General features: G+C 34.4%; 1 protein-coding gene across 1 annotated transcript in view; it reads right to left on the reverse strand.

The window, feature by feature from the left end:
• The window catches only part of LOC145259171 (uncharacterized), a 161,403-nt gene that overhangs the window by 14,909 nt on the left and 129,121 nt on the right, over positions 1–17,373 (reverse strand). The window contains exon 14 of the mRNA XM_080116913.1: positions 882–969. Within this exon, the coding sequence (XP_079973039.1) occupies positions 882–969 (88 nt within the window). The remainder of the gene's footprint in view (positions 1–881; positions 970–17,373) is intronic.

Below are 17,373 nucleotides of genomic sequence, written 5' to 3' on the forward strand. Positions count from 1 at the left end.
CAGGAATTGATGCACTCCCAGCGATACCAGTGTCAAGTATGCAAGCTAGGCTTTTTTCTTGTAGAGATATCCATCACGTTGCCTACTGGAGCATAAGGACTCTGTCAGTTGAGGCTCAAACTCTAACCATTTTATAACCTAACTGTTTTATAAGTATAAAGTCGACATTGCCTACCTCTCTAAAGTTAGGATCACTGACTCCAATCAGACTACAATATCTACGTTTCACATTCAAACATATCTTTTTATCACCAACTGACAACTCAAGCTGACATAGTGTAGCCTTCGTACTGAGTGACCAAATCAATGTCGCCTTGCTTACCTGGGAGCCCATCTCGATTGGCTTAGATTTGTCTAAGGGGCACAACTCACAATATTTTTGTTATTGCAGTGCATGCCCCCAACTCTTGACTCAGATGATCAGTTGAAGAACTCTTCTTACAATACCCTCCAGTAAGCTGTAGACGGTACTCAATCTTTTGGTCTCCTGCTCATCACTGGTGACTGAAATACTCATACTGGCGCTCATAACCCTTCCACTAACCACTGAATTTTAACTTGCATGAAGCCTATACTTTTAGCTATAAACTGTGAACATTGGATTCTGAGCAAATCACACACAAGGCAATAAATTTTATAATTTCAAATAAACTTTGAAAAGTCATAATTTAGTAGCTAATTTAGCAGAATAAATTTTGTGTCATATTTTATATTTTGAAAAAATCTGTGTCAACACGAAAAGTTTTTTGGGTGTAATAAAAAAAATTTGATTTGATATAACTTAGTCATATGTAAGATAATATATTCTTTTTTCAAAGCAAATTAAGATTTGGATATGCACAAAACGTTGAGTAAAATAAAGATAATAAAAGTGAACTCACTCGTAGATTGATTTGCATCCAACAATAATCAATAGAAATACAAAAAATGATCCAATGGCTATCCCAACAATTTCGCTGGTGGATAAAGCTGCAAACAAAATTGATAAATATTTAAAACAACTTATAATCAAACTTCCATGAACAGAGTTTTTTTCCAAGGACTTTCTACCTATGGAGCACATTATCATAGTAATGCTTCCCTACAGTTTACAAAATGGTCATTTACAAGTTCAATGTAAACAAATATCTCTAGAGTCATTCATACATTTTCTTCTACACTACCAGTTCTTAATCAATATATTATTCTATAATTCAAGTGAAAATATCACTAATCCTCATCCTCAAGCAGCTTTAGGTCTTGCTAAGCAGTGAACCATTAATATGAAAAGCAAACTGATAGTTTTAAACAATATTTGAAATATTGTTTTTAGATATTGTTTAAACTGGTAAGTTTTAATGGTAATTGCTACATTGCTTAGTTTTAATAAAACTATATATTCAATATAAAAATAATAATCATTATAAAAACTATATATTCAATATAAAAAAAATTATTAAAATTATATACTTAATATCAAAAAATCTCTATATATAATTATAAAACTCAAATGACCTTGTAACGGGTGTTGTAACCCCACATCCAGTTTGCAACTTCCGGTTGCGCATGTGAGCGTAAAAAAATAAACACGAATCGCTACTTTTGCAGAAATTTGACCTGCGCACTAAAATATTAATGTTATTATTTAGAAATTATTATTTAATATGGGAAGGGTGAGGATGTTTTGCAACTATTCTGTATTACAACTATACTGTCGCAATTTTCTAACAAATAAATCAACTTTGACCCGTTGACAACCATAAGAACAATTTACAACAGTGATTTACCCATCGCCTTCCTTTTTTTTTTTTTTAAATTTATTCTCCATTTTTTAATACACCTTTCTTAATATTCATACATTTTCTTCTACACTACCAACATAAATAAATAACCCCGAAAATATTTTTTCTTAAATTGCATTACAAATAAATAATCAACGCAACAATAAAACATATTGTTTTACTGTGTACGTTTTCAGCATCCCAATTGTTTTTTTGTTTTTTTTCCCATTTAAATTATCCAAATAAACAATTGTTAATACTTTCTGCTTTTTTTTTTACATCATTCATTTCTGCATTGTCTTAATTAGTTTTATTGACCTTATTATTAACATATAAATTAAATATTTGACCCAATGGGTCATGAATGTTTGTTTAAAATAAATTTTAAAAAGTAACATTTTATTTTCATTTTCTATTTAAAAAGCCATTCTTAACATGGGGGGAGTGTTTTTAACTATTCTGTACTTTCAATTAACAATTTCATTTAAAAAAGATATATCAAAATTTGAATTAAAGTTTCAGTATTATGGTATCTGTTCAGTGTACATTTACCTAGAAGTATGGCAAACCACTTATAATTCAACGGCTATAAGTTTTTTTTCAAAAACAATTATAAACAGAACTACTCATAGAAATCTATATTCTTTTTTCATTTGAATATACTTTCGTAGAAATGTTTCTGTTATGACACAAAAACTATTTTCTTTACGTCACAAGTGTCACGCTCATACATTAATTCCATAGCTAATATAACATACTGACCCAACGAGTCACGTTAGTCTAGTAATTATCAAAAGTATATATTTAATATAAAAAATTATTATTAAAATTATATATTTAATATCAAAAATAATAATTATATATTCAATATAAATAATAATAACTATTATTATTATTATTATTAAAATAATTAAAACTATATACTCAATATAAAAATATTTATTATTAAAACTATATATTTAATAAAAAATGCTAATTATTAAAACTATATATTCAATATAAAAATGATAATTATTAAAATTATACCTTCAATATAAAATATTAATTATTATTCAAACTATATATTCAATATAAAAATATTATTATTCAAACTATATATTCAATATAAAAATATTAATTATTATTCAAACTATATATTCAATATAAAAAATATTAATTATTATTCAAACTATATATTCAATATAAAAAAGATATTAATTATTATTCAAACTATATATTCAATGTAAAAAATATTAATTATTATTCAAACTATATATTCAATATAAAAATATTAATTATTCAAACTATATATTCAATGTAAAAAATATTAATTATTATTCAAACAGTATGCCCTGTATTTAAGAATTCAATATAAAAATATTTATTATTATTCAAACTATATATTCAATATAAAAAATATTAGTTATTAATTATTATTCAAACTATATATTCAATATAAAAATATTAATTATTATTAAAACTATATATTCAATATAAAAATATTAATTATTATTCAAACTATATATGCAAACAAAAAAATATTAATAATTATTAAAACTATATATTCAATAAAAAATAATAATTATCATAAAAATTACATATCAATATAAAAAAATTATTATTAAAACTATATTTACAATATTTTAATATACAGACATAATTTTTTAATTATTCTTTCTGATAGTTCTTGAAAGTTCTGCTTTAATCCCCCTCTTTAACATTTCCGAGTTTATCCAATTTAATCTTATAATGTTCACTGTAAAAGAGTAATAAAAAATGCTAGAGAGCTATATGCTCAGTCCGTTAAATCCAAAGTAGCTGATCAGCGGCTTGGTTCCCACCAATTTTCAAATTTTTAACAAATAGGATCCTGAACAGAAGCGTGCGTTCTATCCCAACCATTATCAATGGACCAGAGGTCATCTCGTCAGCATCAGACAAGGCCAAACTAGTTGCCAAGAACTTTGCAGCTAATTCTACCCTATGCGATGAAGGCCATCAACTCCTCGTATTTCCTCCTATAACACACAACACGCTAGGTAACATACAAATATCTGTACATGAGGTCGCCAAGTTAATCAAGAACCTTGATTCCAGTAAAGCAACTGGCCCTGATGGCATCTCAATTATAGTGTTGAAAAACTTTCAACCAGAACTTGCCCCATACTTACAAAACTGTTTAAGCGTTGCCTTAAGAAGTGCTTTCCAGCACTCTGGAAAACTTCATCAGTATTCCCTGTATTTAAGAATTCAGGTGATAAGTCGTCTCCCTCTTAGTACAGACCAATAAGTCTCCTGTGTGTCATGAGTAAGTTGTTGGAATCCATATTAAATAGAGCAGTAGTCAACCACCTCAGCAGAAATAACCTTCTTAGTGACACACAATATGGTTTCCATTCTGCAAGATCTACAGCAGATGTGCTAACGGTTATATCTCATAGGATTAGCAAATTTCTCAACAAAGGCTTCCTTTCTAGGACAATTGCTCTTGACATATCAAAGGCCTTCGATAAGGTATGGCATAAGGGCCTACTTCGCAAGATTTCCAGCTATGGTATAACTGGAAATGTTTTCTCAATCATTAAATCATTTTTCTCTGATAGTTTCATAAGAGTAGTGGTTGATGGGTAAAAATCAGAGGCCCGACTATCTTCCTGATCTACATCAATCTCCCAAAACACATACTTAAATCATTCATTGACATCTATGCTGATGATACGAGCATCTACGGCAACACATCAAAAGCCGTAAACGACAAAGTTCTCTCTGATTCTCCTCTGATCTCGAGCGCATGGTACAGTCGGGGAAGAGGTGGATGGTTACCTTTAATGCATCTAAAACCAAGCTTCTATCATCATCAACCCGCTGATTCCCATCTGGCATCAATTGAAATGGATGACTTTTGTCTAGGGTAGGCCCCATGTTTTGACAAGCTTCTGGGTTTGACCTTTACTCCTGATCTGAAATGGAACACGTACATCAAGTCTGTTGTCAAGGTAGCTGGAAAGATGGTGGGATCCTTCTACCGCTCCAGAAGATATCTCACTACTGATGCAATTCTCTATCTATATAAAAACCAAGTACGGCCAAGGATGAAGTACTGCTGCCACATCTGGGCAGGAGCTGCTAAAAACAACCTATCCTGCCTTGACAGAGTACAAAATAGACTTCGTGATTTAGTGGGGGATGCCCTTTTCTCTTCCCTGCAACCTCTCTCCCACAGAAGAGACGTTGCGAGCCTGTCCTTGTTTTATCGTTATTTCCATGGCAGATGCTCGTCTGAGCTCCAATCTCTGGTCCCTCCCCAGCCAATATTTCACGATAAACACCAGTCTAGCTGAAACCACTTTCAATAATTTTCCCCATTCTTTATCTGTGCCAAAATCAAAATGTAGATTCCATAAACAAAGCTTCTTTCTTAGAAGTGCATGCCTGTGGAACTCTCTTCCGCTTGCCTGTTTCCCTCCTGACTTCAACATAAATAAATTCCTGATGAACCGCCCCCTTAAGTAATGACACTTTATCAAATCTCCAATACTAATGAATACTGCAACACTATCCCATTGATTACTGTACACAAAATAACCCTTATTCACGAGTGGCTTCTAGGCCTTGATAAGTGGTGGCCTCCATGTAAAAAAAATATATATATATATATATATTTTATATTGAATATATAGGTTTAACCAAAATAATTATTTTTAATGTTGAATATATAGTATTAAAAATTATTATTTTTATATTGAATATATAGTTTTTATAATTATCATTTTTCATATTGAATATATAGTTTCAAGTATTTTTTTTATTTTTTATATTAAATATATAGTATTAATAATATTTGTTTTATTTTTATATTGATTATGTAGTTTCATTAATAATTTTTTATTATTAATATAGTTTTGTAAAAAATGTTATTTTTTTCATTGAATATATAGTTTTAATAGTAATTATTATTTTTATATTGACTATATAGTTTAAATAATTATATTTTGTATTGAATATATAGACTTAAATTTATTTATTTTTTATATTGAATAAACAGTTTTAATAAAAATTATAATTTATTTTATATTGTATTATAGTTTTAATTATTTTTAATTTTCTATTGAGTATATAGTTTTAATAATAAATTGAATTTTTTATTGAATATACAGTTTGAATAACCATTATTTTTATATTGATCATATAGGTTTAATATTTATTATTTTCATATTGAATATATTGTTTTAATAATTCTTTTATATTGAATATATTAATAATAATTATAATTTTTTATATTGAATATATTAGTTTAATAATTATTATTTTTTATATTGAATATATAGTGTTAATAATAATTATCGTTTTATATTGAATATTAAGTTGTAATAATATTCTTTTTATATTGTATAGATAGTTTTAAAATTTTTATTATTTTGTTATATTAAATATATAGTTTTAATAATTATTATTTTTGTATTGAATATATAGTTTTAATATTTATTATCTTTAATATTGAATATATAGCTTTAATAATTTTTATTTTTCCTATTGAATATAGTTTTAATTATTTTTTATATTGAATATAGTTATAAAATAAATTTATTTTTAGTCGTGTGCAAGCGACTCTATAAGTCACTCCATCGGTCGATCGGTCCGTAACACTTTTGTGCTTGGCCTTTTTGGTCAAGATCAAAGGTCTATTAATAGATGCTGTTCTTGGTTTTTTCAGTCAAAAGGCCAAGATCAAAGTGTAGTATCTGTTCCGGCAGGGGAAACCCCACATATAAGACCTTGGTCAATGTAGGGGCAACCTTTCATACCAATTGTCACTATTCAGCTCCCCTACTCCCCGGGGAGTTGGTCCCCATTTCCCCTTCACTCCTCATATTAAAAATCGGCCTTGTGCCTAATTTGCTCGGTGGGGGAGCAAATAAATACCCTTTTCTTGGCCTTTTGGCCAAGATCAAAGTGTAGTATCTATCTTACTACATGCTGTACTTATTGTGATATAAAGTGGGGGATCACTTTTCTGTATTAATTTAATGTAAAATGATCACCCACTTTACAACCAGTCAGTCTCAAAGCCATTAAAGTCATTCTAAGTCATTTACTTTTTATTTATTTAAAGTCATTTCAGCTCATTTTTCGGTCATTTTAGTTTATCTTTAAGAATTTCATGTCAATCCTACATTCACGCATTCATTAATTACACGAGAGCATGTGACTAATGGCTATCGACCTTGTTATATTGAGTTTTAGTAATTATTATTTTTATATTGAGTATATAGTTTTAACAATCATTATTTTTTTATATTGAATAAATAATTTTAATAATTATTTTTTATATAACATATCGTTTGTATGATTATTATTTTTATATGGAATAAATAATTTTGATAAGTTTTATATTGAATATGTAGTTTTAATAATTATTTTATATTGAATATATAATTTTATTAATAAGTATTATTTTATATTAATTATAAAGTTTTAATAATTATTATTGTTTGTCTTGAATATACAGTTTTAATAATTATTATCTTTTATATTGAATATATAGTTTTATTAAAAAGTATTATTTTCTATGTTAAATATATAGTTTTAAAAATTATTTTTATACTTAATCTATAGTTTTAATAATGATCATTATTGTTTTTATTGAATATAACGTTTTAAAAATATATATCTTATTTTATTTTGAATATATAGTTAAAATAATATTTTTATATTGATTATATAGTTTTAATAATTTTTATATTGAATATAGAGTTGTAATAATTATCATTATTTTTATATAAAATATATAGTTTTAATAATTTTTTCTATAGAATATATAGTTTTAAGAATTATTATTTTTTATTGAATATATAGTTTTAAGAATTCAATAAAAGTAATTGAATATATAGTTTGAATAACTATAATTTTCTTTGAATACATAGTTTGAATAATTATTATTATTTTTATATTAAATATGTAGTTTTTATTATAATTTTTTACATTGAATATATAGTTTTTATTATTTTTATTTTTCATATTTAATATATAGGTTAAAAAATTATTTTTTATCTTGATTATATAGTTTTAATTTTATCATTTTTCATATTGAATATATAGTTTTAATAATTATTATATGGAATACATAGTTTCAATAATTATTTTTTTATTAAATATATAGTTTTAATGAATATAATGTTTTTGAATACATATTATTATTATTATTATTATTATTATAATTATTATTATTATTACATTGAATACATAGTTTTTATCATATTCTTATATTTGATGTATAATTTTAATTCTTTATATTTTTCATATTGAATATATAGTTTAAAATTATTTTATATTGAATATATAGTTTTAATAATTATTTTTAATACATAGTTGAAAACAAGCTTTTGTATATTGAATGTAGAGTTTTTTATAATTATTGTTATTTATACTTAATATATAGTTTGTTATAATAATTATTATTTATTATATTAATGTACAGTTTAAATAAGTTTTTTTATATTGACTATATAGTTTGATATTAATTTTTATTTTTTATATTAAATATAGTTTTTATAATAAATATTTTTATATTGAATATATTATTTTAAATATACTTATTTGTTATATTGAATATAAAGTTTTAATAATTATTTTTATTTTCTGTTATTAATATGCAGTTACATTAATAATTATTTATATTTAATATAGTTTGAATAATAATAATTTTTATATTAAATATGAAGCTTTAATATATTCAATATAAAAATAATTATTAAAACTATATATTAAATATAGAAAATAATTATTAAAACTAGACATTCAATATAAAAAATTATTAAAACTATATATTCAATATAAAAATAATTATGAAACTATATATTCAATATATATGGTTTAATTATTTATTTTTATTGAATATCTAGTTTTAATAATAATCTTTATTTTATATTGAATATATTGTTTTAATAATTATTATTGTTATTATATGTAAAGATTTAATGTTTATTATTATTTTATATATACATATATACTTTCCTATTTAATATTTATAATTATTAAAACTATATAATCAGTATAAAACAGTATAATTTTTAACCTAGATATTAAATATAAAATAATTTTTAAACTATATATTTAATATAAAAATAATTATTAAAACTATACATTCAAAATAAAAATATTATTATTAAAACTATATATTCAATATAAAATTATTAAAACTATTTCATACAAAAAATAATTATTATTATTAAAACTATATTTAATATAAAATAAAAAATTATCAAAACTATATACTGAATATTAAAATAATAATTATTAAAACTATATATTCAATATAAATATTTTTTAATTAAACTATATTTAATAAAAAAATTATAATTATTAAAACTATATATTCAATATAAAAAATAACAATTACTATTAAACCATATATTTAATATAACAAATGATTATTATTATTAAAACTATATATTCAATATAAAAAATAAAATTTACTATTAAACCATATATTTAATCTAAAAAATTATAATCATTAAAATTATATATTCAATATAAAAAATAAAAATTACTATTAAACCATAGATTTAATATAAAAAATTATAATTATTAAAACTATATATTCCATATAAAAAAAAATTACTATTGTAAAATATTTTTTACTTCTAATGGGGGTATGAGACGCATGGATTCACCAATCATTTTTATAACCAACGGCTGTTCTAAACAACCAATGAAAACGTCCCAAAATTATTATAAAAATTGTCGAATTTTTGATTCAATCAGTTCGTCGTTTACTACGTCACGGACCGCATTTGATTCTTGGCCGTCACTTGGTTACTACGCCGCCATCTTGGTTACTGATCTGAACTACGCTGCCATCTTTGTTCAACACAATATCTCAGAACTTAAGAGGTTAACTACGCCATGGACCGCATTTGATTTTTGGTCGCCATCTTGGTTACTGATCTGAACTACGCCGCCATCTTTGTTCAACACAATGTCTCAAAACTTAACAGGTTATGCGCCCAGCCACCGTCTTTTCTTTGACGGATCGGAATCTAAATTCGAATTGTGGCAGGTAAAATTTCTGGGATATCTAAAGATTCGAAAACTACACAAATTCATACAATCTCCAACAGAGAATCCAAACGACCCCGAATTTCTAAAAAAAAAAAAAAACGCGACTGTTTTTGCAGAACTGATTCAATGTTTAGACGATAGAAGTCTGTCTGATTATAAAAGACACATTGGATAATGCGTGGAAAGCATTGAACATATTAAGAGAACATTATTTATCAAAAAGGAAACCGAAAATAATATCCCTATATACAGAATTAACATCTTTGAAACATAACGAGGATGAAACGATTACCGACTACGTTATAAGGGCAGAAACAACCGCCAATGCCTTAAAACTCTCAGGTGAAATAATAAGCGATAGCTTGTTGATATCAATGACCCTCAAGGAACTTCCAGCCGATTTTAAACCGTTTACAACTGTTATAACTCAGAAAGACAAACCCATAAATTTCAGCGAATTTGAAGTGGCATTGCGCAGTTACGAAGAGACTAATCATATGCTCGTGGACAATAATAACTCCAGCAATATTATGAAGTTCAAAAATGCTTCTCGAAAGCAGATACCACCAAATTACGCACCTCACTGCAACGTATTCTCCAAAAGTGATTTTCCCAAGAAAAAGAATAAAATTATCTGCTATAATTGTGGACGACCCAACCACAAAAGTTTCCAATGCTCTAAAATGGACTCCATAAAAAACGTTGAGAACTTTGAGGGAGAACATACATTTCTATTCACATGTAATTTGACAATACCACAAACGGTAAAAACCTCCTTGTAGACTGTGGTGCTACAGCGCACGTTATTACCAAGGAATCTGATTTTATTAATTTTGATTCAAACTTTAATCCTCAAAGTCATTTTGTCGAACTTGCCGACGGTAGTCAAATAAATGATATAGTCTTGAAAAGAGGTGATGCTAAAATATCCCTAAAAAATAATAAAGGCGAAATCTGTAACTGTATTCTAAAAAAATGCTCTTCTCATACCTACATTTAAGCAAGACATATTTTCCGTGCAGGCTGCAATTAAACAAGGCGCGAATATACAATTTGGCCAAAATACATCAAAATTGACATACCCCAATGGAACTGTATTTGACATTAAAGAAAATGGCCGACTATATTATTTAAAAAGTATGGTTCCCTCAAAAACTGCCTGTCATGACTTGGAAACCTGGCATAAAATTCTAGGACACTGCAACACAGCTGATATTAAAAAATTACCAAATGTAGTCGAAGACATGAAAATAATACCTTCAGACGATCTCGCAAATTGTGATGTGTGTGCACAGGGGAAAATGACAAAAGATATAAGCCAAATGCCAGACAAAAAAGCTACGAAAATTCTCTCACTTGTGCATTATGACTGTGAGACTAACCGTAGCCCTCGGCGCAAGAGGGTCCGTGTGTGCCTGGCGTGTGGGGTGGTGGCTGATCCTGTGGTCGGGGCAGCGGAAAAAAGAGTTTCAAGATAGCGCCTGTCTGCTTTTATTAGAGACGGAATCTCGCAGGATCGCGCGAGATCTCGCGGGGATGCAAATTAGCTAGGCCATCTTGAGGAATAAAAATCGGTCCATTGGAGGTGCAAGGCAGTCGGGTTCTGACGTTCGTGGCGATCAGTACAGTGACCGTTGGGTTCCGTTTCTATTCGTGCAGTCAGCTGAGCTTTGTTAGTTACCTTCACGCCGTGGCTGTCATTGTTTGTTGGTTTGCTGTGTGTTGCCATGGTTCTTCAGTGAAACGCTTCGTCGCCCACGACGAGACTCCCTGTCTCCTACACAAGATACTCATACAAGCTATTCCGGCCCCCCCCCCACTCCGAACTTGGTTTTCTTTTCTTCAATGGCGGATAGGTTCGATCTAAAGTTGATACCGGAATTCGACGGATCCGACCCGGTACTCAGCTGGGTTGAGAAGGTCGAGTTACATTGTCAGTTATCCAGCGTGAAAAATGTCGAGCGCGTGATTCCTCTGCGGCTGACCGGCGGGGCCTTCGCTGTATATCAGCAACTCAGCGCTGAGGAGAAGTGTGACTACTCGAGTATCAAGGCGGCGTTGTACAGGGCGTTCGCCACTGACCCCGCCACTGCATGGGAGCAGTTTGAGACGAGGCCTATACGCTTGGGCGAAACTGTGGACGTGTATCTTGCCGAACTTAAGAAACTGACGGTGTTGTTCGGCGGTCTTCCCAAGAGGGCCCTAGCCTACAAATTCTTGTCAGGACTCCCCGCTGGAGCAAAGCAGCTCCTGCGAGCAACCTCTACCATGTCCTCACTACCGCTGAGTGACCTAGTGGACAGAGCCAGGACAATAATGAAGAATGACTCGACGGTGCAGGAACCGGTAGTCGCCGTCGCACAGGCCCCACCAAGTGGCGAAGGACCGTCTCAGCGACCCAGCCCGCAAGGTGATGTCATCTGCTACAGATGCAACAGGCGGGGCCACATGGCAAGAAATTGTAGAAGCCGGTCGACGGCTGTTCGCTGCTACCGCTGTAACAAGGCTGTGCACATGGCCCGAGACTGTGCAGGAAACGGGGACGGGGACAAGGGGGCAGTGCTGACCTCTTCCCCGAACAGAAAATAAACAAGGCGCTCCCTGTCATTCAGATCAGAGTTAATGACACGTTATGTTCAGCCCTCGTTGATTCCGGTTGCTCCCGCACCATAGTGTGTGCGGACTTCTGTCGGGCGTGGAAAAAGAAGAACGTCAGGATAACTACCATTACTGGAAAAATACGAATGTGTTGCGGCGTGGGTGTGGTACACATTCGCACAAGAACTGGGAACTCAGCCAACGTCGAAGCGCTGGTGACACGCGAAAAGCCGCTGAGTTTCGACCTGTTGCTAGGCTACGATGCCATCAAAGCCTTGGGCGGCGTGCGCATAACACGCGCTGGCATTGTAGAGTTTCAGGATAGGCCCCCGGTGTGCGCAGCACTAAGAGTCGACCAGCCGGACTTCAGTGCGGAATTCGACGACCAACAGAAGGCGTGGACCGCCACTTGGAGGTGGTCAGAAGACAAGGAACCGGCCAAACTACAAAACAAAGTGGCAGAGTACCGTATGCCCGACCAGATAAGGCCTGCATACGAAAGCGAGCTCCGTGAATGGATTAAGAACGGTTGGCTGATTCCATACCCCTACGACAAACTTGGACCCCCCAAGGGCCTGATACCGCTGATGGCAGTTGCCCAACCTAACAAGTCAAAGGTGAGGCTGGTAATGGACTACCGCGAGTTGAATGCGCACGTTGATGCGTTCACAGTGGACGCCGACGTCTGTGCCAGCAAGCTGCGAGAGTGGCGCCGGCAGGGGTCCAATGTGTCCCTACTGGACTTGAGAAAAGCATACTTGCAGGTCCGGATCGGCAAGGCGATGTGGCCTTTCCAGACAGTGATGTTTTCCGGGAAGAGATACTGTCTTACGCGACTTGGATTTGGGCTAAACGTAGCACCCCAGATAATGAAGGCTATCGTCAATGCCGTGTTGTCACAAGAAGAATGGATCAGAAAGGGAACATCGGCGTATATTGACGATATATACGTGAACGAAGATATTGTGTCATCTTCGCGCGTAAGATCCAAACTTGCCGAGTTTGGTCTAAACTGCAAGGACTCTGAGCGGCTTGAGGATGGTGCCCGCGTATTGGGCTTGAGCGTTCAAGAGGAGCGAGGGATCCTGAAGTGGAGGCATGGAACCGCAGTTCCCGACGTACCCGACGTTTACACAAGACGTGCCGTGTTCTCCCTGTGCGGGAAACTTGTGGGGCACCTTCCAGTATGCGGATGGGTTCGTGCGGCGACAGGCATCATAAAAAGGAGGGCAAATGCGGTCACTAAAGGCTGGGACGATGAGATAACCGACGAACTATTGGTTCGAATGTTAAAGGAGACCATCGCTAGTGTGAAAAAGAATCACCCCGCCACAGGGGACTGGTGCGTGCAGGGAGACAAACTGAGCGTGTGGGTGGACGCAAGTTCTCTAGCGATCGGTGTAGTTTTGGAGAAAGATGGGGCCGTAGTTGAGGATGCCTGCTGGCTGCGACCGGCGAATGATGCTGCCCATATCAACCTGGCAGAACTCGACGCTGTAATAAAGGCCATTAACCTGGCACTTCAATGGGAAGTGAAGAAACTGCGTGTGCACACTGACTCACTTTGCGTGCAGCACTGGGTGTCGGACACACTCACGAGCAAGGCCAGGGCACACACCAAGGCAGCCAGCGAAATGCTGATAAGACGGAGGCTGGAGACTGTGAAAAAACTGGTGACGGAGTACACCCTGTCTGTAGACGTAGTGCTCGTCACCTCGGACTACAACCTCGCCGACAAGCTCACTCGGGTACCACGGAGATGGTATGAGGCTATGAAGAAAGAAGCTAAGCCATTGCCTCTGCGTGCTGCCTCCGTCGAGGAGGACGAAATCAGGAAGATACATCACGACAGTGGGCACCATGGAGTACAACGGACCTACTACTTTGTGAAGTTGGCTAGACCATCAATACCAAAAAGCGCAGTAAGAGCAGTGGTCAGGGAGTGCCAAACGTGCCAGTCCATCGACCCCGCCCCAGCCAGATGGCGGAAAGGACAGCTGGGAGTGGACGCGACTTGGAGTCGGTTGGGTATGGATATAACCCACTACGGCAGCCAACACTTCCTCACGCTGATAGACTGCAGGTCAACAAGGTTCGCGATTTGGCGCCAATTAGCGAGGCAGGATTCCACCAGTGTCATCCACGAATTGGAATCCACATTCTACGAAAGGGGGCAGCCTGAGGAAGCCCTCACGGATAACGACACGGCGTTCTGCAGCAGGGAATTTAGGCATTTTATGGACAACTGGGGGATCCGCCTTCGACACCGATGCGCGTATGTGCCGAGCGGCAACGGCATAGCGGAGCGGTGCCACCGAACCGTGAAGAGGATCGCGGCCAGGAAGAAGTGTACGATCGCGGAGGCAGTTTACAGATACAACACAACGCCTAAGGACGCCGTGACTGGCGGCAGTGCGCCCGCTGATGCGATTCATCACTACCACGTGCGTGTCAAGGACGTTGAAGTGTGTCTACCCGACCAACAAGAACCCCAGGGGACGTACCAAGTGGGAGACACCGTCTGGGTGAAGCCACCCGGCGGCCGGTGCGCCAGCAGCTTTTGGAGAGGGCGGGTCACCGGCGTCATCAGTGAACAGGCCATACTAGTCGATGATACTCCGCGCCACGTAAGGGATGTCCGGCCCGCTCTAAGCGCTGACCAATCGGCGAGCAGTGGAAGTAGCGAGTCATCCGACGATGAGCGATGGATCCAACCCGTGCCCCACGAACCTGGTGGCTCAACTGCGAGCAGTGGAAGGAGTGAGTCATCCGACGATGAGCGATGGATCCAACTTGTGCCCCACGAACCTGATGACTCAACTGCGAGCTCTAATGCTGATGCTTCCGATGCCACTTCTGAGAGCTCCGATGAGGAAGTCCCGGCAATACCCCTCCGCAGGAGTGCTCGAATCAAACGGCCACGTCCGCCGTGTCACGTATGTGATCTGGAGACCAGGGGGGAGTGTGAGACTAACCGTAGCCCTCGGCGCAAGAGGGTCCGTGTGTGCCTGGCGTGTGGGGTGGTGGCTGATCCTGTGGTCGGGGCAGCGGAAGAAAGAGTTTCAAGATGGCGCCTGCCTGCTTTTATTAGAGACGGGATCTCGCGGGGATGCAAATTAGCTAGGCCATCTTGAGGAATAAAAATCGGTCCATTGGAGGTGCGAGGCAGTCGGGTTCTGACGTCCGTGGCGATCAGTACAGTGACCGTTGGGTTCCGTTAGTGACCGTTGGGTTCCGTTTCTATTCGTGCAGTCAGCTGAGCTTTGTTAGTTACCTTCGCGCCGTGGCTGTCATTGTTTGTTGGTTTGCTGTGTGTTGCCGTGGTTCTTCAGTGAAACGCTTCGTCATCCACGACGAGACTCCCCGTCTCCTACACAAGATACTCATACAATGACTTAGCAAGTCCGATCAGCCTGATGGGGAGAAACAATCTAAGGTACGTTTTGAACTTTATTGATGATTTTTCCGGTTTAATTATGGTTTATTTTCTAAAAACAAATCCGACACTATCCTCGCCACTAAGAAATATTTAGCTGATGTTGCCCCGTATGGTTCAGTAAAATGTATTCGCTCAGACAATGGGACTGAATTTACTAGTAAAGACTTTGAACTTCTATTAATTAACCACCGTATTAAACACGAGAAATCGGCGCGTACTCCCCCTTCCAAAATGGCGCAGCTGAAAGGAGATGGCGAACCCTTTTTGAGATGACAAGATGCCTACTTCTCGAATCAAAATTAGCGCATAGTTTATGGACATATGCTTTAATGGCAGCAGCATATATCAGAAATAGATCGTTCAATAAGAGGCTAGAAAAAACGCCGTATGAAGCGTTTTGCGGTGTAAAACCTAAAATGAACAGAATGCATCTATTTGGTTCTGATTGTTTTGCATTTTTAGAAAACACCAGTAAACTAAATACTAAAAGCGAAAAAGGTACTTTCGAAGGTTACGATAGAAATAGCCCGGAATACTTAATCTACTTTGCAGCTCAAAATGCCATAAAAAGGGTTGGATGTGTAAAATTCAATGATACATTAAATTAAAAAAATGGCGATCCAGTGAATGAAAAACGTGAAATATTGCCTAGCATCTTAATCGATCACAATGAAAATATTAATAACGACGACAATTACAGTAGAACTTCTGACGAAAACAGTAACCAGACACGTCGATACCCAATAAGGGAGCAAAAAAGGCCAGACTTCTTACAAATTGAAAAGATACAAGATTACGCCGTGGATTACTGTTATTCGTTGAACAGTGCACCAGAAAGTTATAATGAGGCGATTAATTCAGAAAATCACCAAGAATGGGAAGAAGCTATGGTATCCGAATTGAAAGCTTTATCTGAAAATAACACATATGAAATAGTGGCAAAACCAACAGATAAAAATATAATTTCTTCACCTTGGGTTTTTTCCAAAAAAAATCACAGCTTCTGGCAGTGAAACTTTTAAAGCAAGATTTGTGGCAAAAGGTTTCTCACAAATTCCTGGAGTGGAATATTGTGTAACATTTTCACCAGCGACAAATTTAATGACAATTAGAATTTTATTATAACTTGCCACTCAATACAATTTAAAAATACATCAAATGGATGTAAAAAATGCTTATTTAAATGCTCCGATTGACTGTGAAATCTACATTTACCTTCCAGAGGGATTTAAAATGAAAAATAAAAATTGGGTGTGGAAATTAAATAAATCGTTATATGGACTAAAACAAAGTGCACACAATTGGAATTTAACACTCCATAATTATTTAATAGAACAGGAATTCAAACAATGTCCCGTAGACATGTGCATGTATACCAAAAATGTAGGTAATAAATTGTTGATTTTGGTTTTTTGGGTTGACGATATATTACTCACCTAAAACTGTGACAACACTTTAAGAGATGTTAAAAATGAATTAAATAAAAAATTTAAAATGGCCGATCTTGGACGACTGTCATGGTTCCTCAGTATAAAA

The sequence above is a fragment of the Euprymna scolopes genome, chromosome 34, assembly GCF_053919585.1.
Source record: "Euprymna scolopes isolate OS-2025 chromosome 34, ASM5391958v1, whole genome shotgun sequence".
Taxonomy (NCBI): Eukaryota; Metazoa; Mollusca; class Cephalopoda; order Sepiida; family Sepiolidae; genus Euprymna; species Euprymna scolopes.